Here is a 24,552-nt window from a genome sequence, read left to right as displayed (position 1 = left end):
CTATTTCAACTTCAACTTGGACTCAGATGACTTTAAATCCCAAATTTACAATGGACTAATAACTAACCCTGGATTGGGAATATCTTGCTTTTTTTTCCACGTTCCTCCATGTCGCTGGTGTCCCTGTTTGGTCCCCAAGAGCTCAACCAATCAATCAATCAATTAATCATTCATTTATTCAATGAATGAATAAAGGACTCAATCAGTCAATCAATCCCTTTCTATTTACATCTTTTTTTTACTCTTCTTTTTAAAAATAAATACTAAAGTAAATAAAATATACCAGAAAAGTCACATATGTGTAATAACGAAATACAGTATTTAAATTGTTCGCGGACGAAATTCCGTTGAACAATTATAGAGTATTTATCCGAGACGCTAGGGGGCGCTCTCACGTTTAGACAGCCTTGCATCAAGTTTCCGGAAACCGAAGCCTGCTATTGCGGGACAGCATTGGAGCTCACTGAACATGTGGGACGTGTTTGTGGATGCCAATTGAACGTTGTCGTTTCTTCTCACTGGATAAAATCACCAGCGGCTATGGGGAAAAAAAGCAAAACTGAAAAAAAAGTGAAGGGAGCAGAGAAGACCGCTGCCAAAATGGAGAAAAAGGTTTCCAAAAGGTCCAAACGTGAAGAGGTGACAAATGTTTGACATTTTATGAACCTAACATTAAGCTCGCAGTTTTGTAGCCTTTCGCCATGCTTCAAATGGAAAACAAATTCCAACATTACCGTCGTGCAATTCAGTCAAACAAAACAGTCAATAACCACTCAACATAACTGACAGCATAATAATTGAAAGGCGATGAAGGTGCTAATTTATCCTGTTAATCTAGGAAGATTTGGAGGCTCTGATTGCTGAATTTCAGAGTATGGATGCCAAGAAGACTCAGGTAGTAGAGACTGCATGTCCCCCTCCATCAGCAAGGTGAGAGTGCAGTGCACCCTTCAGTGTTAGTGTCATAATGACATCAAATAGAACCAGAACACAACCGCTCAAACCGAGAAGTTGACACAGTTTTCCAAGCACACAAATCGTACTCTCAAAATGTGGCCCATTTTGGATATTTCTTTGAAAGCCTTATTTTTATTGAAATTGATTGAACTCATGATCTCATTCTTAACATTTCTTTATGGTTTTCAGATTAAGTGCATCCCTTTCTGCTCATCCAGAGAAAGATGAGCTCATCCTATTTGGTGGTGAATTCTTTAATGGAAAGAAGGTAATATAACACAAACTATTTCTAATGCAATCTTTACAAATATGCTTATCTGTAAATTCCTTAGAATGTTTCTCTAATAAAGCTCCATAGATATGTTTCCTTTGCTTTCTGATTGACCCAGACCTTCAATCTAAATTCTCGTGTTTTTCTTTTTTGCAGACATACCTGTACAATGATCTGTTTTTCTATAACATTAAAAAGGATAGCTGGGTTAAGTCAGAGATCCCCAACCCTCCACCTCCACGATGCTCTCACCAGGTATGTCACAGTCACACACGTACTCTGCTAACATGTCTGCTCTTCTCTAAACATTGCAAAGGTTCATTGCACCAATTGACATTTCAGCCTCACTTAGCCAGTTACCTAATGTTAACAGATGCAGATTTTTAAAGAAATTACCAAGATATTCACCACATAGAGGCAGGTGTTATCCTGCAAAAGCTTCACTCAGGTGTTTTTTCAAGAAGATCTAAAGTTTAACATTGCCTCCCTTCTCCTCCTTTTGTGTATCGCCCCCCCTTCAGGCGGTGGCAGTCTCTCAAGGGGGGGGCCAGCTGTGGGTGTTTGGAGGAGAGTTTGCATCTCCAAACGGGGAACAATTCTACCACTACAAGGATCTTTGGGTGTTGCACCTTGCTACAAATACCTGGGAGAATATCAAGTATGACAGTCAGGCTCTGTTAAAGACTACTGCTTATTGTTTTTTATTTAAGCATCACTTCATTTGATTTTATTGCTTGAAAGATCCACATCAGTTTGCCAGTAGGTAGGCTGACTAGACAGTTAAAGTTGATTAAGGCACTATTTGAGACATAGCTTATTTTTTAACATATATGAACCTTTAATGTGTTTGTCAAGAGCACCTGGTGGTCCATCGGGTCGCAGTGGCCACCGGATGGCCCTCAGCAGGAGACAGCTGCTGGTGTTTGGAGGTTTCCATGAGAGCACCAGGTAGGCACAATGTTAACCTATAGACCAGGCATTTTAAATTCAAGGCCATGGATCACGTCTGTAAAAAAATAATTAAAAAAATAAAATAAATAAATGTATGTTACAAACAGCCTGCCAGTAAATGGGACTTACTCAATACCACTCATCCCACAACTCCCCTAACGCAACGCGACAGCTGCCGTGCTGGCCTCGCTGAGCACTGACAGTGATGGACAGTCAACGAATGCATAAGTCAGCGTCAAGACATTTACATTCTTGCAAGTGGCCAAATGAAAAGTGGACTTTGAGATTCCAGAGCTGGTGGCGGTACTTGTTTGTTGACTCTGAAAGTAAACCTACCTTGTTCGTGGCGATACTTTGTCCGCAGTCAAAGAAGCAAACTTAGCGGCACTATGACACAAAACATCAGGACAAGTAACAGTGGTCAAAACATGAGACGCTGTGACTAGACTTTACACTGATTTTATCGACCTGATCGGTATCGGCCGATTATTATCATTTTATGCTGATCGGCTTTAATGTCATCATTCGCCGATCGATCGGCTCCAAAAGACATTGACTCCGCGTCACCATCGTGGACAGTATATTTGAATCTAAAAGCTAGTTAATTTTAGCCTTGTCACGTGTCTTTTGATGTAGTACTGTAAATATCTGACGGCCAATAAAGTTCTAAAAAAAAAAAAAACATTTCGGCGGTGTGGGACAGACAACACGTAATGCCCAGATCAGACTGCAAGGCAAATTGGCTCTTTCATGATTGTCAGACTACTGCAATAAAATATTGTATTCCGATACTACCGCATCCCGTTTTTTTACGATCGTTGAGCTTTATCTTGTCAACTCAAATGCGACCGGATACACTCGTTATGGTGGCGATGACAACAAGAGTGTGTCGTGCCGAAAATGGGGAAAAACGTGTGTTGGTGGTCACTGGTGCTCAGGACAGGAGAGGACGTTCATTTAAGGCTTGCTTGAGGTATGTTCCCGTACTTTTAATACGATACGGCTTGCAAGCAGGCAACAAACCGTTATGTAGCCTAGAAAGCTAGTGTTACCACAAACGGTTGGACGTAAACATGCCGCCGTTCTGTCGAATCATGCTCTAAAGTTTCGGTGTGACTGAAGTAATTTAATTACAATAAAGTAATTTAATTACTGTAAGTTAGCACCCATTATTTCTGTCACGTTGTAATGTTGGTTTGACCTGACTAATTAGAATACACGATCTGACTAGAGCAGTGATTTCCAACCTTTATGGAGCCAAGGAACATATTTTACAATTGAAAAATCTCACGGCACACCAACAAACAAAAATGTCACAAAAAGTGGATACATTAATTACTGTATGTACTTCCTGCCATCTAATAGAAGGCAATTTATCATTTATTCTGTCTGTCACTATGCCTCACTGGCATAAATAGATGAACAAAGATACATTATTTATTGTAAATATAATTTTTTTGAGCACAAGTACACAAGTATATACAGTAATTGAACAGGTCATTTAAATAGACACGTTGCTCCATCTTGTGATCGGATTGGTGATTGGTTATCGTTTTTTTAAACTTGCTGATCGGTGATCGGCCCCAAAAATCCTGATCATGTAAAGCCTAGTTTTGAAACTGCCTTTTCATACAATATCCATTTTAAGGAATGAAAAAGCAATATGAGAGAAACAACACATTTCATTGATTTGAAGGTGACATAAATTAGTTCACACAGCTGATTTGTTATGAAACCTTGAGTTTCCTTTCAAAATCAAGAGTTCCAATGACATACTGATAGGGTTATTTTAACAAACACGTTCACCAAGGGAGGGGACTGACGTAAGAAATCAAGAAACCTGAGTTAAGTAACTGCAAAGTGAGAGCAGCTGCAAGAACAAGCACCGTCCTTATCTCTCCCAAATCCTCTGAGGTGCCTGTCCCTGCGCAGCTCTTTTTATTAAGGCTTGAGTAGGTGGTATCACATTCCATGACCTTTTAAGGATGTGGTCAGTGCCTGGGGGTGAGGGGGTTTTATTGCCTTGTGAAATGTGCATTGTAGCACTCCTCCAAGCTGCTCTTGCGTCCAGTGAACAAGGGTGCTGTCATCTCAATACAGTTACAGCAACAATGTATTTTTATGCAATAATATATACAATTTTTCCATCATTTCCCTCCTGTTTATCAAATAAAAATACATTACTCATCATACTGTCACATTTCACAATGATTTTCATGACAATAACCATAACATGTATTTCATCATGTACTTCAACCTCTTGTCTCACAATCATCATATTGTTCTTCTTTCAACAAAATCATATATTCATCACTCAACATCAATCAGGTGACAGTGTACCATTTTGGACATCATGTTACGAAGGGATGGCAAGATACATCCAGCAAATAAACAAACCAACAACAATATAACAATTATTTATAATTATCACCAATACTCTTGTCCATCTACCAGATGTAAACCATGTCTAAGGATTCCAACTTTTGTTCACATAATCTTGGGATTGAGCATTTCTTATATTTTACATTCTTTGTATGGCTTCAGCAATTATGTCCGTCTCCAGCATTTTCAGGAATATGGTACATGTTTCATTGATCATGGCGCAAACTCCTCCTTATGCCACAATTAATATCAAGAACTATTCGATTTTATAAAACCATTATCACCATGTCAGTCATTTCCTCATTATTTGTTTCCCATGCTTTAATGCTAGTATTTATAAAAATAGACATTGCATCTCGTGTAGGGTGCATTGACGATGCAGGCATCTTTGTACCTGCGTAACAACTGGATGATTTTTTTTTTTCTTTTACAATCATTGAAACGTACCAGTACCATGTATTCGTTAAATATATATGTGATACATTCCAACCTTCATGGAGTATGTCATGATGTTCTTTCGACACAAATCTTGGTCTTTTGGCAAGAGGATCAATACCATTTTCTTCTCTTCTATGCAAAAGTGGTGTAATCATTAACACCACATACAACAATCCTATACATAATATTACTCTTGGCATGTAGTCAATGTGATGTCACATGGTCTTTTCAATTCCTGGTTACTTCTTAAGCCAGAACCCAATCATCTTCCTATCTTCTGAGAGGGAGAGGTTCCTAGCACTTTCACCTCTTTTCCCAACTAACAGTATTCTTGTCCCGTTCTTGACCAATTGTGTGTATTATTCTGCTCCTGGGCCACTTCTCACTCTCGCCCCTTCAGAAGGACAAAAGGACGCCCCCCGATGGTTTGGATTGCACTTTACCCTTTTGTTGATGCGGGAGGGGCACTGGATACGCTCTAAGTCACTTCCTGCTCGATGCTCAGGTCCTGCGACTTCACAGCTCCTAAGAAGTTGGGGGAGTTCTATGGAGCAAGCCTCCCTCTTCCCTGACGTTGAGACTGATAGGCTCTATATGCCTAACCCCCTTTGTAGTCAGACTCAGCCCCACAACCGGGTGAGCTGCTTATCAGTGGTACCGTCTATTGGAGTGTGACAAATGGACCCAAGAAGATCGTTCAGCGATCCTCACAGCAGTTGGGGTCGTCAACAACACTTGAAATGGACCTTCCCACCGCAGACTGGACCAACACTTTCATTTGATCACTTTGATCAGGTCCCAGTCTCCAAGTTCGATGGGAGGTTGGCCTTCCTGCAGCGACAGAGATTCATCTGACATTTGATTAGACACTGTCACTTCTTTGTCGTTAAATACTTCCCTCGTATAGTCACTTAAATGCATTTCTTCCATTTGCTCAGGACTTAACGGGCTATTTACAATAAGTATTTTAAATGGTCTTCCGTAGAGAATTTCAAACGGACTTATCTGTCCTGCTCCGTTCACAATTCTCATGTACATTTTGACCAGATCCAAACAATTCAGCCATGACCTTCCTGTCTTGGTCATGCATTTTTAAAATCTGTTTACAGTGCCATTCGTTCTTTCCACTAATCCTGCACTGTGTGGATGATATGAACAATGGTGCTTGAACTGGATGTCTAAATTTTGTCCTGTTTTCTCAACAATATTATTTACAAAATGACTTCCGTTGTCACTTCAAATGATTTGTGGTATGCCATACCACACGATATATTTACACGATGTCATTGCCACAGTAATAGCATCTGGGTGTTTTGCTGGAACAATTTCAACCCAGTTTGAGAACACTTGAATCAACACTAGGCAATATTTGTATTGTCCTACTTTAGTCATTTCAATAAAATCCATATGCAGCGCTTAAAAATTATGCTGTGCTTTTGGAAATCGGCCTCTCTTGGGCCTGATCTTGTCACACACACTCGACAAAAAGTTTTAGAGAAACGATTGAATCCATACATAGCAAAGTGTTGTCCCACTATCTGCACCATCGCTCCTGTTGAGACATGGCACGGCCCATGACTTATAACTGCTGCCCACTTAAACAAGCCTTTCGGGAGGATGGGTTTCCCTTTTTTACTACAAATTATTCCGTCATCGTTTGTTATTGCACCTTTATTTTTCCTAAATGTTTTTTTCACTTTCTGGTGCACTTTTTGCATATCTTTTAATATTGTGTTGTCGAGTGGTGTGTTTTCATCTATTTTTTGGTCGACTGAAAATGTGTCGTGCATACCGACAGCTGCTTCTTTAGCTACTTTGTCTGCATATTGACTATCTGTCCAAATAGTCACTCTGTTATCTTTCATCAATTTACATGCTTCTGTTAATGCTACTAGTTCAGCTGCTTGTGCTGAAAAATTTGGCGGTAATTGTCCCGCTTCTAAAACTTTTTCCGTCGTCATTACAGCATCTCCCGTAGCATTCATACCATTAGGTCTTTTTTGTGATGAGCCATCCACATAAATATACAATGAATCCTCCAGGGGCAGATCTTTAAGATGTGTCAGCTGATGAAACAACACAAATATCCGCTGATGCCTGCACGGCCATTGCAGCTGCAACTACAGCCTGCACACACATTGGCGTTACTCGTGCAACTGCATCAAGCCTAGTTGAATAGTATGCTACTGGCCTGAGTTTTGCTCCATGTTTTTGCAACAAAACTGAGGTCATGTGACCGTTTCGACAATCAACTGTCTGTTCAAATGGGTTTTCATAATTTGGTAACACCAATACTGTTGTTCCTGCCAAAATTCTTTTCAATTCACAAAATACTCTTTCTCCTTCCTCTGTCCATTGAATTTTGTCAGACATTGCCATTGCTGGTCCATAAATCTAATTTTGCAACGGTGTTGTTATCGCTGCATAATTAGCTACCCAACTCCTGCTCTAATTGCACAGCCCCAAACAAAAAAACATCATCTGTCGTTTTGTTTCAGGTTGTGGAGCTGACAAGATGGCATCTTTTCTCATTGGGTCCACATGACGACCGCTTGCCGTCAACATATGACCTAAATATTTCACTTCTGTCACACAAAATTGTAATTTAGCTTTGTTCACTTTTTGTTTGTTTGTTTTGGCAAGGTGTTGCAACAGAGCCAATGTGTCTTTTTCACAGTCCTGTTCATATTTTGATGCCAGAAGAATGTCGTCCACGTAAGTCAAAATCTGACTTCCACATGGAGGATCAAATGTGCGCAAGCAAGTGTTGATTGCTTGGGAGAACATTGTGGGACTTTCACGATATCCTTGAGGTAATCGTGTACATCAGAATCAGAATCAGAATCATCTTTATTTGCCAAGTATGTCCAAAACACACAAGGAATTTGTCTCCGGTAGTTGGAGCCGCTCTAGTACAACAAACAGTCAATTTACAGAACACTTTGGGGACATAAAGACATTGACAAAAAACAATTGTGCAAAAAGATGCAGAGTCCTCTAGCACTTAGAGCAGTTCGAACGACTAATATTGCAATAGTCCGGTGCAATGACCATTGTGCAAAGGGCGCTGAGACTTCAAGGAGTGTATGCGGTTTAAAGTGACGAGTAGTGCGATCATCTGGGACAATGTCGGTTGTGCAAATGTTACAGATACTCCTCAATCAGTGTGCAAATGGAGCAGATGCTACTCTGGCATGAGTGGCCAGTATATGCAAATAGTGCAGCATGGCGAGACAACTACAGTGAGTAATACATAATTGGCCCCACAGAAATGTGACAACGAACTCAAGTCAAAAAATTGCCAGCTTGTTGTAATGGAATTATAGGTTAGGTGCTTAAGAAGTTGATCGCAAGAGGGAAGAAGCTGTTGGAATGTCTACTAGTTCTAGTTTGCGTTGATCGGTAGCGCCTACCTGAGGGAAGGAGCTGGAAGAGCTGGTGACCGGGGTGCAGACGGTCCGAGAAGATTTTGCACGCCCTTGTCTTAGTTCTGGCAGCGTGCAAGTCCTCAATGGTGGGTCGGGGGGTACCGACAATCCTTTCAGCAGTTTCGAACTTCAGGAGCTTGACAGTCGGGTTCGCTGAGGTGCAGTCGTTCGTGTAGAGAGAGAAGAGCAGCGGAGAGAGGACACAACCTTGGGGCGCCCCAGTGCTGATGCTGCGTGTGGATGAGGTGGCCTCCCCCAGCCTGACCTGCTGTGTCCTGCCCGTCAGAAAGCTGTAAATCCACTGGCAGATGGCAGGTGAGACGCTGAGCTGGAGAAGCTTGGTTGAAAGGAGTTCAGGGATGATGGTGTTGAACGCTGAGCTGAAGTCCACGAACAGGATCCTCGCGTAGGTCCCTGCACTGTCGAGGTGTTCTAGGATGAAGTGCAGTCCCATGTTGACTGCATCATCCGCAGACCTGTTCGCTTGGTAGGCAAACTGCAGGGGGTCCAGCAGGGGACCTGTGACACTCTTGAGGTGGTCCAGCACGAGACGTTCAAAGGACTTCATGACCACAGATGTCAAAGCGACAGGCCGGTAGTCATTCAGACTAGAGATTGCAGGTTTCTTGGGGACTGGAATGATGGTGGAGCGTTTGAAGCAGGATGGAACTTCGCACATTTTCAAAGATCTGTTAAAGATCTGGCATAGAGAAGAATGCATTACTTAAATCCACAACAGAAAATATTTTTACTTCAGGAGCCAAATTATTTAACAACGTGTGTGGATCTGGCACATTTGGTGCTCTAGCAATCACTGCACTATTTGCTGCTTGCAAATCATGAACCATCCTCCATCCTACAGATGGGGGTGCTTTCTTGATGGAAATATTGGTGTATTGCATGGTAAATCTGAACATTCAATTAACACTCCTGCTTTTAGCAAGCCATCAATTACTGGTTTTATACCTTCTTTAGCATCTTGCTTTAATGGATATTATTTTTTGCATGGACGATATTCATTTTTGGCTCTAATTTCCACTGGCTCATATGTTGTCGTTAAGCCAACATCAGAGCTGCTTTTTGTCCATAATTCATCAGGAAGCAGCTGGTTCAGCTGCTCTTCCTGCTCTTTGGTAAAAAATTTATCTCATACCTCTTCTATTTGTATGTCTGCAATGTCCTGCGCTGGCATCATTCTTATATGCCATCCTAAGTACCATCTCCACATCTGCAATGTTTTGCTAAAGTCTGTTCTATTCCCAGACCTTGGCTCTCAATCTGTACCTCTTTGTCCTCTAGCTGCCATAAGGCCTAAATTAGGCCCATGTCTCGTTTACTTTTCATTAGAGACACGTGTGAAATTGTATGATTACAAAACAGTCTTTCTGCCTCATCACTTAAAGCGACTGCTACTACTGCACTAGTCTACTTCCAGGACAAATATAGCAATTGCACTGTTTGTGGCCCTAGTTTCATTACTTCATGTTCATATTTGTCATCAGGACAAGGGGTCTCCTTGTATCTCAATATGATATGCAATTTTTTTTTTCTTCAGGCTTATTAATCTTACTTTCAGCACATATAAGCAATTCTTCCGCTACCCACAAAGGGGGCACATTCACCAAAACCAAAGTCCAATAAAAATGTGCAGTCCCATGGCCCTCACGCACCTATATATTGTTTTCTTTGCCCAGTCTTTTTGCAATCATTCCATCTTTGAATGGAACAACTGCTATGTTCAATACTGTTATTAAATCGCTGCCCAGTAAATTTACTGGGAACTGTGGGGTGACTACTAGGGGTGCTCTAACATGGTTTCCTGTTTCTGGATCATAGATAACTAGTGGTTTTATCAGGGTGTCTATATTTATTGCTCCACTAGCAACTCAAACCATGGTTTTCTCTTTAGACATTTCTACATTTTTTTTTTTTCTTTCTTTCTTATCACTATTCTACATGCTCCTGAACCACACAAAAACATGTAACTTTGTCCAGCTACTTTCTCTAATTAGTTTATATCATTTTCGATTTGTATATCACGAACACAGTCATCTTTTACAATTTGTCTGTGATCAGATTTATCAAGTCAAGATCTCTTGCCCAATGTCCTTCTTGGCCACAATTCCAGCAACCTTCTGTATTCAGTTTTGACTGATTCCAACTCTCTCTTCCACTATTACCAGCATAATTTATTTCCTCTTCTCCTTTAGTACACCAGAATGTCTCTGTTTTCTTCGCCACATTCTTTTTCTTTTTATTTCGTACTACACTTTCAGCATGTCTAGCATGATTCATAAACTCATCCAAGCTTTGAGTAGCCAGATTTACATCATGTTTCTTAATCCACTCTTTTACTTCTGATCTCATTCCATTTCAGTGATATGTGCTAACCAGTTGTTGCATATCACGGCACCACTCTTCTACATCTCTTTTGTAAGGTGTTAAGCTTTCCACCGCTTTCGCAAACTCTTCTTTTGATCAAGTTCTGTAACCAAGAATTGTTCTGCCTTCTCTGCCTCCTTCACCTCCATATGCAGGATTTGCCACTTCGATTATGGGATCCAGGTCCACTTCAGTTAATCTTGCAATTTGGGAGAGGAGTCTGGACTTAATACTCCACCCATCATTCTGCTCCAATTGCCCAGACCACCAGTTTTACTTCTTGTTTGCGCTAGTGTGGCTGGAAGAGGCGGATACAGGCTTATCGCATTCTTGTTTACAGAAGGCGGAGGAGAGCCAGTATATGCTGGAGGCTTCTCCTCCTGCTCAGGGCCAGATAAGAGAGGAGCAGAGAGGTGCCCCTCCCTGTTGTCTGCGTCCCATTGTCTTAATTTCTGATAACCAATCTTTGTTTATCATCTAACTGACCTTTTTTCCGTTTTTTTGTGCTTCTACTTCCCATTTAATAGCTGCTCAAATTATGTATTTATTTTTCCCCAATTCAATGATCCTTGGTATTGTCACTTTTCCATTAAAATTATATTTCTTATTCCACCTGAGCACATTCTCAGTTGAGCTTTCATACTTTTCATCACCAGCCAATTCCCTGCCAACTTGGCTTTTCAACAACACTTTAGCATAATTAAATACGCCAACAGTGCAACAAACAGAATGAAAATCTCTCAGTGGAGCGAACACAACCTTGTGGGTCTTGTCCGTTTTAGATTCACCCTTTGACTGGAAAAAATATCGACTTGTCACTTGCCACCTACTTCAACAGACGACAGCCGTACGTTAACACCCGTCAGGTTTCTGGCTGCCCGCTGCTTTGGTTTTTTAGTGACTCGTTGCATTCATCCAACACACACTCCCACTCTTTCACACCTCAACCCTTCCTGTGTACGGCTGACCTTTTTGGACGGGACTACTCCACGTTTTTGATGTGCTGGAATATCCTCCACGGGACTACCCCACGTTTTTGGATAAGTGCTGGACTTAAACCCCACTTTTCTGATTAACTGCGAGACATAAACTCCACTTTTAAGTACGTGCAAGACTAAAATCCCTCCTATAGCACAAGACTAAGTCCCTGCTTTCTGGTCGACGCCGGGATGGACTTCTCCTCCCCCCCTGTGGCATGGGAAGCGCTTACACGCGCATGCACAAGAAGGGTTGCACTCACAGTTCGTGACTCCTCGTCTGTCCTCCTTGATGGTGTCCTGAATTCGGAATGCCGTCAATCCACGATCCCGGGGAGGAAGCTGATGCAACTGGCCACGGAAAGTAGGACTTCTTTTTCAGAACTCGTCTGGCTGTGCACAGTCTTCAGTCGCCGTCAGCAACACCCCCGAGGACCACAGATATGTTGGCATCCGGCTCGAAGGACCAAGTTACGATAGGGTTATTTTAACTAACACGTTCACCAAGGAAGGAGACAGACGTAAGAAATCAAGAAACCTGAATTAAGTAACTTTGCAAAGTGAGAGCAGCTGCAAGAACAAGCACCATGCTTTTCTCTCCCAACTCCTCTGATGTGCCTGTCCCTGCGCAGCTCTTTTTATTAAGCCTTGAGTAGGTGGTATCACATTCCATGACCTTTTAAGGATGTGGTCAGTGCGTGGAAGTGTGGGGGTTTTATTGCCTTGTGAAATGTGCATTGTAGCACTCCTCCAAGCTGCTCTTGCTTCCAGTGAACAAGGGTGCTATCATCTCAATACAGTTACAGCAACAATGTATTTTTATACAATAATAAATAACATTTTTCCATCACATACTATACCTGTTCTACAAAATACTTCCACAAATTTCGGCCACTGATTGTAAGTAAGATTTGTCACTGTGCACACAAAAACAGGTATTTTGTCTAGAAAATTCATTTAATGTTGCAAAAATGTGTATACAGTACTGCAAAGCTAAATTTGTGAATACAAATTTGAGACGCTACAGGTGAGTTTAATCACCAACACTCTAAAAACTGAACTTGTGTTCACTAAGAAATTGAAAAAAAGCTTTCTTTTCATACAGGGTGTACTCGTCCTTTACAGTATGTTGAGCACTTCACATTTGCGTACTGTAATCGTCCCTCTGAGTGCAATCATAACTCCAAGGAGAATCGTGAGTGGAATGATCTCGACCCCCATACTGGAGACAATTTGATAATTGCCAGAGTCATATAAACAAAATGTGCAGCACGGTTGAAGACAGGTTATCACATCTGGCTCACAGTTCTGAGGTCCTGGGTTCAAATCTGGCCTCGCCTGTGTGGAGTTTGCATGTTCTCCCCGTTCCTGCTTGGGTTTTCTCCGGGTACTCCGGTTTCCTCCCACATCCCAAAAACATGCACAGTAGGTTAATTGAAGACTCTAAATTGCCCATAGGCGTGACTGTCCGTGCGAATGGTTATTTGTCTGTGTGTGCCCTGCGATTGGCTGGCAACCAGTTCATGGTGTACCCTGCCTCTCGCCCAGAGTCAGCTGAGAGGCTCCATCACACCTGCGACCCTAGTGACAATAAGTGGTAGGGAAAATGGATGGATGGATGGATATAAATAACATTTGCAATGATGGAAATGATGATTTGTCATTATTGCCTCAGCTTTACTGAACATTTTCTTTTGGATTTTCTTTTTTTTTTTTTTTTTCTTTGACATGTTTTTCACCTCACAGAGATTTTATCTACTACAATGACATCTACTCGTTCTCCTTGGACATTTTCTCTTGGTCACGGCTCTCTGTGTCAGGCGTTGCCCCCTCGCCACGCTCCGCCTGTCAGATGACCTCTACGCCTGATGGCTCCGGTGTCATCATCTATGGAGGATACTCCAAACTGGTGTGTGTGTGTTTATGGTTTTGAGATATATATATATATATATATATATATATATATATATATATATATATTTATTTTTTTATTTTTATTTTTATTTTTGCTTTGTTTTGCGGGCCAAAATTTGTTAGGCGTGAGCTCCAGGTGCACAGATTAAGGTGCTCCAATGCCCTTGCCGATATACTTTCAGCAATTTCTTGAATAGGACAAACAGTCCCACACAAATACAAATTGAAGACACTGCTGTAGGCAGACTAACCCACAAGAGCTCCTGACGTCTCCCACGAGGTGCAGTGCTATTTTTATCCAGCCCAAAAACTGTTTTCTTTTTGGGGGGGGTGCTGCTTCAAACTGATTAAGGGCTTTCAGTTCATTTCAAATAGAAAAATGTTTTTGAGAAATTAGTAAATTGAGTTACGAGTTTGGTCAAAAGAAATTAAACTTGTAAGTTAAGGTATCACTGTAAGTGTAAATGCAATGTGCCAATGCCCTAATAGCTGCTGTGTTCACATAGAGACTGAAAAAGGACATTGACAAGGGAACGATCCACTCTGACATGTTTCTCCTCAGGCAAGAGGGTAAAGTTGGCCAAGGTACAGCCAACATAAGCACAATGCAATGTAAAGTTGACATCTTGTTTGATTTTGTAATTTGTCTGTGTTTTTCCAGAGAAGTGGACATGGTCCAGATTGAGCCCATCAGGAAACAAGCCGCCTCCCCGCTCTGGCTTCTCCATGGCGGTTGGCCCGTCAGGGCGCGCCGTGTTGTTCGGTGGGGTTTATGATGAGGAAGAGGAGGAGACGCTGGAGGGTGACTTCTACAATGACCTCTACTTGTTTGATACAGTCAAGAACCGCTGGTATCCTAGTCAACTCAGGGTGAGCTGCTATCAACTGACCGGTTAAATTCACAGTGCAAAATTACAAATATAGAGAACCCATTATCATTATTATTATTATTGTCGGGGATGCACTCCAGACCCACCCGCAGGTGGGTAAAATTCTACAATATAGAAAGACCGTATTGTTTTTTTTCTAGTATTTTTACCCCTCCCACATGCTTTAAACGTATTAAAACACATAATTACAACAAAACACTTTAAAATCTTCCTTGGCGCCTGTTGTCACGGTCTCGTTTGCACAGTTGTTGAAATAATAATTGGCAAACCATGCTTGCTTCAAGCTGCTTATTTGTCACTCCCAGTTAAATTCCACTGTAAAACTGTCACATACAGAAAGGGAATTAAACATTATTTGAATATTAAAATGTTGAACCAAATCATATAATTAGAGGTGAGTACAGTAGCCAAATATTGTATTTAAGAGTACTGTTACTTAATAATAATATGACTCAAGTAAAATTAAAAAGCAGTCTTCCAAATAATTACTTGATCAAGTATTCAGTGATAAAACTACTCAAGTAACTGGTGAGTAACTTGTGATTTATAATTTTTTCAAAGCATGAACATCAGATTGACAAAAATATGAAATACTGTCGGTGGTAATACTACCCAGCAATATCACTTAAATAAAACAATAATAAATTAGATCTTTATAAAATAACAAATTAAGGCTAATTGAGTCAGAAGAAATGGCCTTTTGTCAACGTTCTTTGTTTACACAGCACAAGTTCTAAGTGGAGTTCATGTAGGCTGAAATATGGACTTTTTAGGAAGACACAAATGACAATGCACGACAGCTGTTTTTTTTTGTTTGTAGTCAGGAAGGAAAGCTGATTCAATGAGGCCAGGAAAGTTGTGCATTCTCTGACTGCGAGTCGCACGCTGAGGAAACCCTCCATTGTTTCTGCTATGCCGTGCTTTATATACTGTAAATGTAAAAACTTTGCAAATTTAACTTCTGTGCGGGCGGGGCCGTGGAGGTTTTGTATGCAGTCATGTGACTGCCTGGCTCCGTACAAACGTCACCAGTAGTTACCTTGTATTGTGGAAACAGAGTCATGTGACAAAAGTCTCTCTGACATGCCAAAACTAATAGATTGCGCAAGGGCTAATAAATAAATAAATACAGTACTAGTAGTAAAGTAGTGAGCGGAATGTCGATCTGTCTTTTCAGGGTAACAAGACGGACAAGAAGAAACGTCGGCGAGGGAAGAAGGATGAAGCTGGGGGGGAGGCGGCAGATAAGGAGAAAGAAGAAGATGCTCCCACAGGGCCCACTGAGGTCATCAAGGAGATTGTTACAGAAGATGGCACAGTGATGACCATCAAGGAACTAATCCCCGAAGCTCAGGAAGCGGACGAGACAAATGCCGATGATGAAGAGGAGGAGGAAGAGGAGGATGGTACGATCGAATACACACTTTAACGGAATTACAATCCAGAGTCCCTGTGAACCAGTGAGATGACAGCAGTTTTGTTTTCTTGTTTGCGCTGACCTCATTGTCTTTAGAGGTTGTTTGTCTTTCTTGAAGCAAGAACACTATTGATTTCTCACCAGACACAACTTGCTCTTGTCAGGAGTCTGCTTGTAAAAAAATTGTCAGGCATAAGCAAGAATCCGATTGATATTGAATGTAATCCGACACACGATGGCCAAGGTAGCTGTGGTCTAAAAGTACATGTACATCTACTATTATAATTTCAATATACCCCATCAATACGACTCTGACACCAGGGGAATATGCCGATCAGTGATGTAAATGCACCTGTGTCTGCCCACAAAAACAAAAAGGGCATTAAAAAACACCCACTGTAAATCAAAACCATAGACAAAGCTTTGGCCATTAAATGTGACGTTAATATGGTACATTAGAGATGTATAGATCATTAAATAAGGAGAATACTTGTAGACGTCAATGTTACCCTCCTTTAAACCAATGCGTGACCGGATAAAAAAAAAACTTAATTTTATTTTTATAGTTTTACACCTCTCACATGCTTCGAACACATTTCAACTTATTACACTTTTTAAAGTATTCCTTAGCAACTGTTCTCACTTTCGCTGTCAAGAGATGGGAGAGGTAACGGCACTTTAAGAAAACATTCGTACAATTCTCTAAATAAGAGGCAAAGATTTGTCACTCCCAGTTGAAATTTACCGTAATACTGACACACAAAACAAACAACAAAATTGTATCTAACATATACAACCCCAATTCCAATGAAGTTGGGATGTTGTGTTAAAGATAATTAAAAACAGAATACAATGATTTGCAAATCATGTTCAACCTATATTTAATTGAATACACTACAAAGACAAGATATTTAATGTTCAAACTGATAAACTTTATTGGTTTTAGCAAATAATCATGAACTTAGAATTTTATGGTTGCAACATGTTCCAAAAAAGCTGGGACAGGTGGCAAAAAAGACTGAGAAAGTTGAGGAATGCTCATCTAACACCTGTTTGGAACATCCCACAGGTGAACAGGCTAATTGGGAACAGGTGGGTGCCATGATTGGCTATGAAAGGAACTTCCCTGAATTGCTCAGTCATTCACAAGCAAAGATGGGGCGAGGTTCACCTCTTTGTAAACAAGTGCGTAAGAAAATTGTCGTACAGTTTAAGGACAATGTTCCTCAACGTACAATTGCAAGGAATTTAGGGATTTCATCATCTACGGTCCATAATATCAAAAGGTTCAAAGAATCTGGAGAAATCACTGCATGTCAGCCGCAAGGCCGAAAACCAACATTGGATGCCCGTGACCTTCGATCCTCAGGCGGCACTGCATCAAAAACCGGCATCAATGTGTAAAGGATATCACCACATGGGCTCAGGAACACTTCAGAAAACCAATGTCAGTAAATACAGTTTGGCGCTACATCCGTAAGTGCAACTTGAAACTCTTCTATGCAAAGCAAAAGCCATTTATCAACAACACCCAGAAACACCGCTGGCTTCTCTGGGCCCGAGCTCATCTAAGATGGAGTGATGCAAAGTGGAAAAGTGTTGTGTGGTCCAACGTGTCCACATTTCAAATTGTTTTTGGAAATTGTGGCCGTCGTGTCCTCCGGGCCAAAGAGGAAAAGAACCATCAGGACTGTTATGGACGCAAAGTTCAAAAACCAGAATCTGTGATGTTATGGGGCTGTGTTAGTGCCGATGGCATGGGCAACTTACACATCTGTGAAGGCACCATTAATGCTGAAAGGTACATAGAGGTTTTGGAGAAACATGCTGCCATCCAAGCAATGTCTTTTTCATGGACGCCCCTGATTATTTCAGCAAGACAATGCCAAACCACTTTATGGACGTGTTACAACGGCGTGGTTTCGTAGTAAAAGAGTGCGGGTACTAGACTGGCCTGCCTGCAATCCAGACCTGTCTCCCATTGAAAATGCGTGGCGCATTATGAAGCGGAAAATACGGCAATGGAGACCCCGGACTGTTGAACAGCTGAAGCTGTACATCAAGCAAGAATGGGAAAGGATTCCACCTACAAAGCTTCAACAGTGTCCTCAGTTCCCAAACGTTTATTAAATGTTGTTTAAAGAAAAGGTGATGTAACACAGTGGTAAACATGACCCTGTCCCATCTTTTTTGGAACGTGTTGCAGTTAAAAAAATTTAAGTTAATGATTATTTGCTAAAAACAATATAGTTTACCAGTTTGAACATTAAATATATTGTCTTTGTAGTGTATTCAATTAAATATAGGTTGAACATGATTTGCAAATCATTGTATTCTGTTTTCATTTGTTTAACGCAATGTCCCAACTTCATTGGAATTGGGGTTGTAATTTGAAATGCCTTAGACGGGCTAACAGAAATTAGCATGGATGTGATGGTAATTTTAAACCTTCAAACTACTACTTTAACACACCAGCAACACATACAAATAGCATACAAGTTTGCTGATGGGCATATATTCACTGTGCTCTGTGCTGACTTACACCTGCAGTTTAACCATTTATTTTTGTTGTCTTTTAAAAAATAAATAAATAATAATCTCCCAAGTGGTTGGACTTTTCAACCAGTTTTCCTAATTAAACATTATTGATCAGTTAGGATGTCACTGTCACTCGACAGTTTATTTTCTTATAATAATAGCCAAGTGACAAATGGAGATGATTTTTTTTTGGGCGTTTCTTCTTCCATTCTTATTCAGCATCAGCCATTGTGGAGCCCTGCCCACGCTCCAGTGCCATGGCAACGGTGCGTCAGGGCAAGCTCTTTCTCTACGGCGGGATGTTTGAGGTGGGCAGCCGCCAATTCACCTTGAACGACTTCTACTGTCTGGACCTCCACAAAATGGACCAATGGGAGGTCTTGGTTGAGATGGATCCAAGTGAGTCAGCCAGTTAGAAAAAACAAATTGTCAAGACCACCTTAGAAGTCACATAAATCAACATCTGAAATATAATCAGCATCAGATCAACAGGGAGCCTGGTGGTGCCATGTGAGTTTTCATTGGGTTTTATGATTCATTCTCTTTAGAGACCCAAGAATGGCTGGAAGAGTCTGAATCAGAGGACAGTGATGAGGAACAGGAGGTGGAAGGAGGAGCAGAGGGAGGGGAAGAGGAGTCTGATAAGGAAGGCAAGGGATTATTCATATATATATTTTTAACTGTTGTCGTTCTTTATGTTGGTCCTTAAGAACAATTAGGCACAAAGACCAGAACATTATTAAAAGAAGTCACAAAGTGCATCACAATTTAAAATGAAAGTAAAAGTAATAGTTGTAAAATGTACAAACACGAGTAGAAAAGTGCAATAAAATATGTAGGCAAATATCATGTTTAACTAACTTACAAAATGTTGAAATATAGATACATACACACTAGATGTATTTAAGATGGGTTTTCGAGGCGGTAGTAAAACAAAATACAAATAATTATTCGGCTTGACACGATCAGGATTTTTTTAGTTTAAAAAAACGATAACCGATCCGATCACAAGAGGGAGCAGTTTGTCTATTTAAATGACTTGTTAATTTCCTGTATATACTTGTGTACTTAATTGCTCAAAAAAGTACTTACAATAAATAAGTTATCTTTGTTCATCTATTTATGCCAGTGAGCCATAGTGGCAGACACAACAAATAAATGGTCTTCTATTAGATGGCAGGAAGTACATACAGTAATTAATGTCTCCACTTTTTATGACATTTTTGTTTGTTGGTGTGCTGTGAGATTTTTCAATTGTAAAATATGTGCTTTGGCTCCTTAAAGGTTGGAAATCACTGCTCTCGTCAGGTCATGTATTCCAAATTAGATCATTACAACGTGACAGCAATAATGGGTGCTAACTTACTGTAGTTAAATGACTTTATTGCAATTAAATTACTTCACCCACACCGAAACGTTAGAGCATGATTCGACAGAACGGCGGCATGTTTACGTGCAACCGTTTGTGGTAGCACTAGCTTTCTGGGCTACATAGCGGCCCATTTTGTTCTTATTATACAGTCACCGCGATCCACTCTTGTTCTCGTCACCATGGTAACGAGTGTATCCGGTCGTGTAGGTTGACAAGAGAAAGCCCAATGATCGTAAAAAACGGGATGCGTAGATGTTTATTGCAGTAGTCTGACAATTGTGAAAGACCAAATTTGTCTTGTAGTCTGATCCACGCATTACGTGTTGTCTCTCCCACACCACCGACGTTTTTTTAATAAAAATAACTTTATTGGTGGTCAGATATTTACAGTACTACGTCAAAAGACACGCAACAAGGCTAAAAATAAACAAACTTTTGGATTCAAATATACTGTACACAATGGCGACGCGGAGTAAATGTGTCTTGCGAAGCAGATCAATATTGGCGAATTACGACATTAAAGCCGATCAGCATAAAATTCTAATTATCGGCCGATCCCGATCAAGCTGATCAGAACGGTGTAAAGGCTAATAATTAATAGTCAAATATCGACGGAATATAATTAGTAAGCATTTTCAGTTGTGTGCACATTCAGCATACAAACGGTGACAAAGTAAAACCACATAAATGAAAAAGCATTTATAGCGTATTGATATGAAATTGAAATCAGCAATATCCATATTTTGTCTGATTAACGGCCAGAGGAAATTTTTAATCAGCGTTGGCTATTGCGGTACATCACAGGCTTTTCCAATTTGGTTTCCGAGCTGACTTCAGTGTATCATTTGATTTAAAAAAAAAAAAAGAAAAAAGTGAAAGATTATTGTTTCTGCCCAGATGAAGATGACCATCCAGCAGCGAAGCCCGGGGAGACGCTGACAGAATACCAGGCCCGCACAGAGCAATACTGGATACGACTCACACGCGCCAACATGGGTGCAGATGCTAAGGACAAAAAAGTCGTCAAAGTCGCCTTAGCCATGGCTAAAGTCTTCTATGAAGACCACACGGAGGGTGCTTAAGCAACTTTGGCCTTACTTTGTAAAATACATTATGTGTATGTTTTTATGCATGATATACCATAGAACCTGTCTAAATAGTCCATCCATTTTCTGAGCCGCTTCTCCTCACTAGGGTCGCGGGCGTGCTGGAGCCTATCCCAGCTGTCATCGGGCAGGAGGCGGGGTACACCCTGAACTGGTTGCCAGCCAATCGCAGGGCACATACAAACAAACAACCATTCGCACTCACAGTCACACCTACGGGCAATTTTAGAGTCTCCAATTAATGCATGTTTTTGGGCTGTGGGAGGAAACCGGAGTGCCCGGAGAAAACCCACGCAGGCACGGGGAGAACATGCAAACTCCACACAGGCGGGGCCGGGGATTGAACCCGGGTCCTCAGAACTGTGAGGCTGACGCTCTAACCAGTCGTTCACCGTGCCGCCTGTGTAAATAGTCAAATAATAAGAATTACTTTGAACACAAGAAAGAAGGTGCATTGAATCTCAAACATTTTTGTGTGCACGTTGCATGTTCTTACTGTGCTTGTGGGAACAAGCTTTCGTCGCACACTTCAAAAACAAGTTAGGTTGATTGAAGACTCTAAATTGCTCATTGGTGTCAATGTGACCCGAAACTCTAGGGTATCAGAGCTGTATAAACCCAAGCCCCCAAATAAGCGATATGGAAAATGGATGGATTACTAGACATTTATTGATAAAGCTGTTACCTGTGTAACACTGTAAAAGATCACATAAGATTACCTTTATTAGTCCCAAAATACGGCAATGTAGGTAACGGTGAACAGTGTGTTAAAAGTTCATTTACCGCTGCATCAGAAATGAATCACATTTCAAAATATGTTCAATATTGAGACCCGACTCATCAAATTTTGTTTTCAGTCAAACTATTAAAAATCGAACCCGCATTATTCATCATGGTCAGCAGAGGGCGACTAGTGGCTGCGGTCACAAGAAAATCCCCCCTACTTTTGTTTTTTTCACAGTGAAGTTATGCATGGATTCCATACATACTAATCCATAGTGGCGCTACATTAGTGCTGAGGCAATTTTGCACTTAACACCAACTTTAAATGTGTAAAAAGCTACAAATTCCACATAATTTCATTTGTTTTGTGTTCATTGTGTATACAGTATATAGGATTTTAAAAAGTTTAAATGATTGCTTGTATTGGGATGTTTTGAGAACATTTTAGAAGAGTGAGGCTTGTATAAGAAAAAAAAAATCGAAGGAAATGGGACAAATGTGTGGTGAAAACAATGTTTCCTATGATTTTGGTTACTCCTGAGTAATGTATTTAAAATAAAAAAATCAAATATTTTGTCTGACTTTTGTCTGCCTCTACACCCTGAGATCGCCTGGTGACCAGTCCAAGGTGTAGTCACCTGGGATAGGCTCCAACTCCTCGTGAACCTTAACAGTTTAGGGAGTATAGAAAATGGATTGATGGATCGGTGTGCCTTTAGCTGGTCTGTACAGTTAATCGAGTAAAGGACATTTCAAAATGTGTCTCTATTGATGGGTTATGCAAGAAAATCACTGCTATAATGCATTGTGTTTGGAATGAGGATGATTTTGTTAAATGTATTTTTACACTTAAATGAACAAAATCGCACCTGCTACTGGTAAAACCGAGTCTACATTTCTTTACAGCGTTCACACATTTCAACATCACAGCGCAGTTGTTTTTCAACACTTCATCAACCGTTTTTTCTCACTTCATTGCAAGTATGCACACATTGTTGCAGTAAGCTGAATCAGGCAAAAGTGGAAGAAAGGAAGGAGTGGGTGAAAGATGAAAATATGTTGAGAATGACAGAACAAGGAGAAGAAGAGGAACAAGGGATGCAGTGAGGGGAAGATGGTGAGGACAAAGTGCATGACTTGTCGGAGAAGACATCAATCACTGAGCACCAGTCTATCCCGCTCTGACCTATTTTATTCTCCATCAGCATTCTGAATGAGGGATGAGAAGAAGCTGATGAATAATAGAGCAGAGTTGGATGAGAATGAGGCTTCCTCCCTCCCTCCTTCATAGTCCCTGTTCTTACCCTGCGTTTCCCCATTTTAATTTTAACTCTGACAAAAAAGGCTTTATAAATAACCAGAGAATTTTTTTTTATAGCAGGCACTGCTGACGTGATACAGTGCAGTGAAAAAGTATTGGCCCCCTTCTCAAATTCTTACATTTTTGCATTAGTTTCCCCCACTGTAATAATTAAGATCATCAAACAAATGTAAATAACAGACAAATATAACCCACTAGTGAACTTGCAATGCTGTTTTTAAATGGTGATTGCAGTTATGAAGAAAAAAGGTCGCTTTGAGGCACACAACAGCACACCTGCACACAAGTCTCCACCCCCTCCTGGTGACCAAGGGCTGACGCTGACCCGGGAAAGCGTGAAAAGCTCTCGATAGGATCAACACACGAAAAGCCCCGGGCCCTGATAACATACCTGGTCGTGTTCTGAGGGACTGTCCAGCTGAACTCACACGTCTTCACGGACATCTTAAACACCTCCTTGAGTCAGGGTGTTGTCCCCACGTGCTTCAGAGCCACCACCAGCATCCCAGTCCCGAAGAAGTCATCTCCCTCCTGCCTCAATGACTACCGTACGGTAGCGCTCGCTCCCATCCTGATGAAGTGCTTCGAGCAGCTAGTCATGCACCACATCAAGTCCTCCCTCCCCACCCTCCTTGGACCCCTTCCAGTTTGCACATCGGTCCAACCGCTCAACCGATGACGCTGTCTCCACCGCCCTCCACCCTGCCCTCACACACCTGGACTCTAAGGACTCATATGTCAGACTGCTGTTCATAGACTTCAGCTCAGCATTCAATACCACCGTCCCCCAACAACTGATTCACAAACTGGACCAGCTGGGGATCAACACTTGGATGTGCAACTGGCTGCTGGACTTTCTGACAGGGAGACCACAGGCAGTACGGATCAGCAGCAACACATCCAGCACCATCACCCTGAACACGGGGGCTCCTCAAGGATGTGTGTTTAGCCCCCTCCTCTTTACCCTGCCGACCTATGACTGCACACCAATACACAGCCCCAACCTCTTCAAGTTTGCAGTCGACACAACTGTGGTGGGTTTCATCAGCAACAGGGATGAGACAGACTAGCAGGAGTGAGGTGAGAGACTGACTGGGTGGTGCACGGACGACAACCTCTCCCTGAACGTGGAGAAAACCAAGGAGATTGTTGTTGACTTAAGGAGAGCGCACTCCCACCATGCTCCCCTGAACATCAACGGAGCTGCGGTGGAGAGGGTGCGCAGCACCAAGTTCCTGGGTGTGCCCATCACTGAGGACCTCTCCTGGACCAGCAACACCTCATCACTGGCCAAGAAATCTCACCAGAGCCCCAAGAAGAGTCGGAGCCCCAACTCCCATCATGTGCTCATTCTACAGAGGGACCATAGAGAGCATCCAGACCAACTGCATCAATGTGTGATACGGAGCCTGCACCGCATCCTACCACGAGACTCTCCATCGCATAGTGAGGGCAGCTGAGAAGATCATTGGATCCTCTCTTCCC

The 24,552-nt window shown here is 41.4% G+C and overlaps 1 protein-coding gene across 4 annotated transcripts; it reads left to right on the top strand.

Moving 5' to 3' along the window:
* Positions 1-452: 452 nt before the first annotated feature.
* klhdc4 (kelch domain containing 4) lies at positions 453-22,282 on the top strand. Of its 4 annotated transcripts, none has more exons than XM_061677506.1 (13): positions 453-639; positions 839-930; positions 1,147-1,225; positions 1,385-1,483; positions 1,750-1,886; positions 2,084-2,176; positions 13,533-13,695; positions 14,207-14,285; positions 14,362-14,570; positions 15,768-15,996; positions 18,765-18,944; positions 19,094-19,195; positions 20,815-22,282. In XM_061677506.1, the coding sequence occupies exons 1-13, from the start codon at positions 541-543 to the stop codon at positions 20,997-20,999; spliced, it is 1,746 nt and encodes a 581-aa protein (XP_061533490.1). In that variant the 5' UTR covers positions 453-540; the 3' UTR covers positions 21,000-22,282. The 4 variants fall into 4 exon arrangements, with proteins under 4 accessions (XP_061533490.1, XP_061533491.1, XP_061533492.1 ...); XM_061677508.1 differs by having other exon boundaries at positions 554-639; positions 843-930; XM_061677507.1 differs by lacking the exon at positions 19,094-19,195.
* Positions 22,283-24,552: the final 2,270 nt, after the last annotated feature.

The sequence above is a fragment of the Phycodurus eques genome, chromosome 5, assembly GCF_024500275.1.
Source record: "Phycodurus eques isolate BA_2022a chromosome 5, UOR_Pequ_1.1, whole genome shotgun sequence".
In the NCBI taxonomy this organism is placed as follows: Eukaryota; Metazoa; Chordata; class Actinopteri; order Syngnathiformes; family Syngnathidae; genus Phycodurus; species Phycodurus eques.
Note: the sequence above shows the minus strand (reverse complement) of the source record. Positions and strands in the feature narration are given on the sequence as shown.

What these genes read in the sequence shown, in the direction of transcription:
- klhdc4 (XM_061677506.1), top strand. Translation starts at nt 541, where the DNA reads ATGGGGAAAAAAAGCAAAACTGAAAAAAAAGTGAAGGGAGCAGAGAAG. An exon ending in AATTCTTTAATGGAAAGAAG is followed by an intron (nt 1,226 to 1,384) that starts GTAATATAACAC and finishes TCTTTTTTGCAG; the next exon opens with ACATACCTGTACAATGATCT. An exon ending in CTTGGTTGAGATGGATCCAA is followed by an intron (nt 18,945 to 19,093) that starts GTGAGTCAGCCA and finishes CATTCTCTTTAG; the next exon opens with AGACCCAAGAATGGCTGGAA.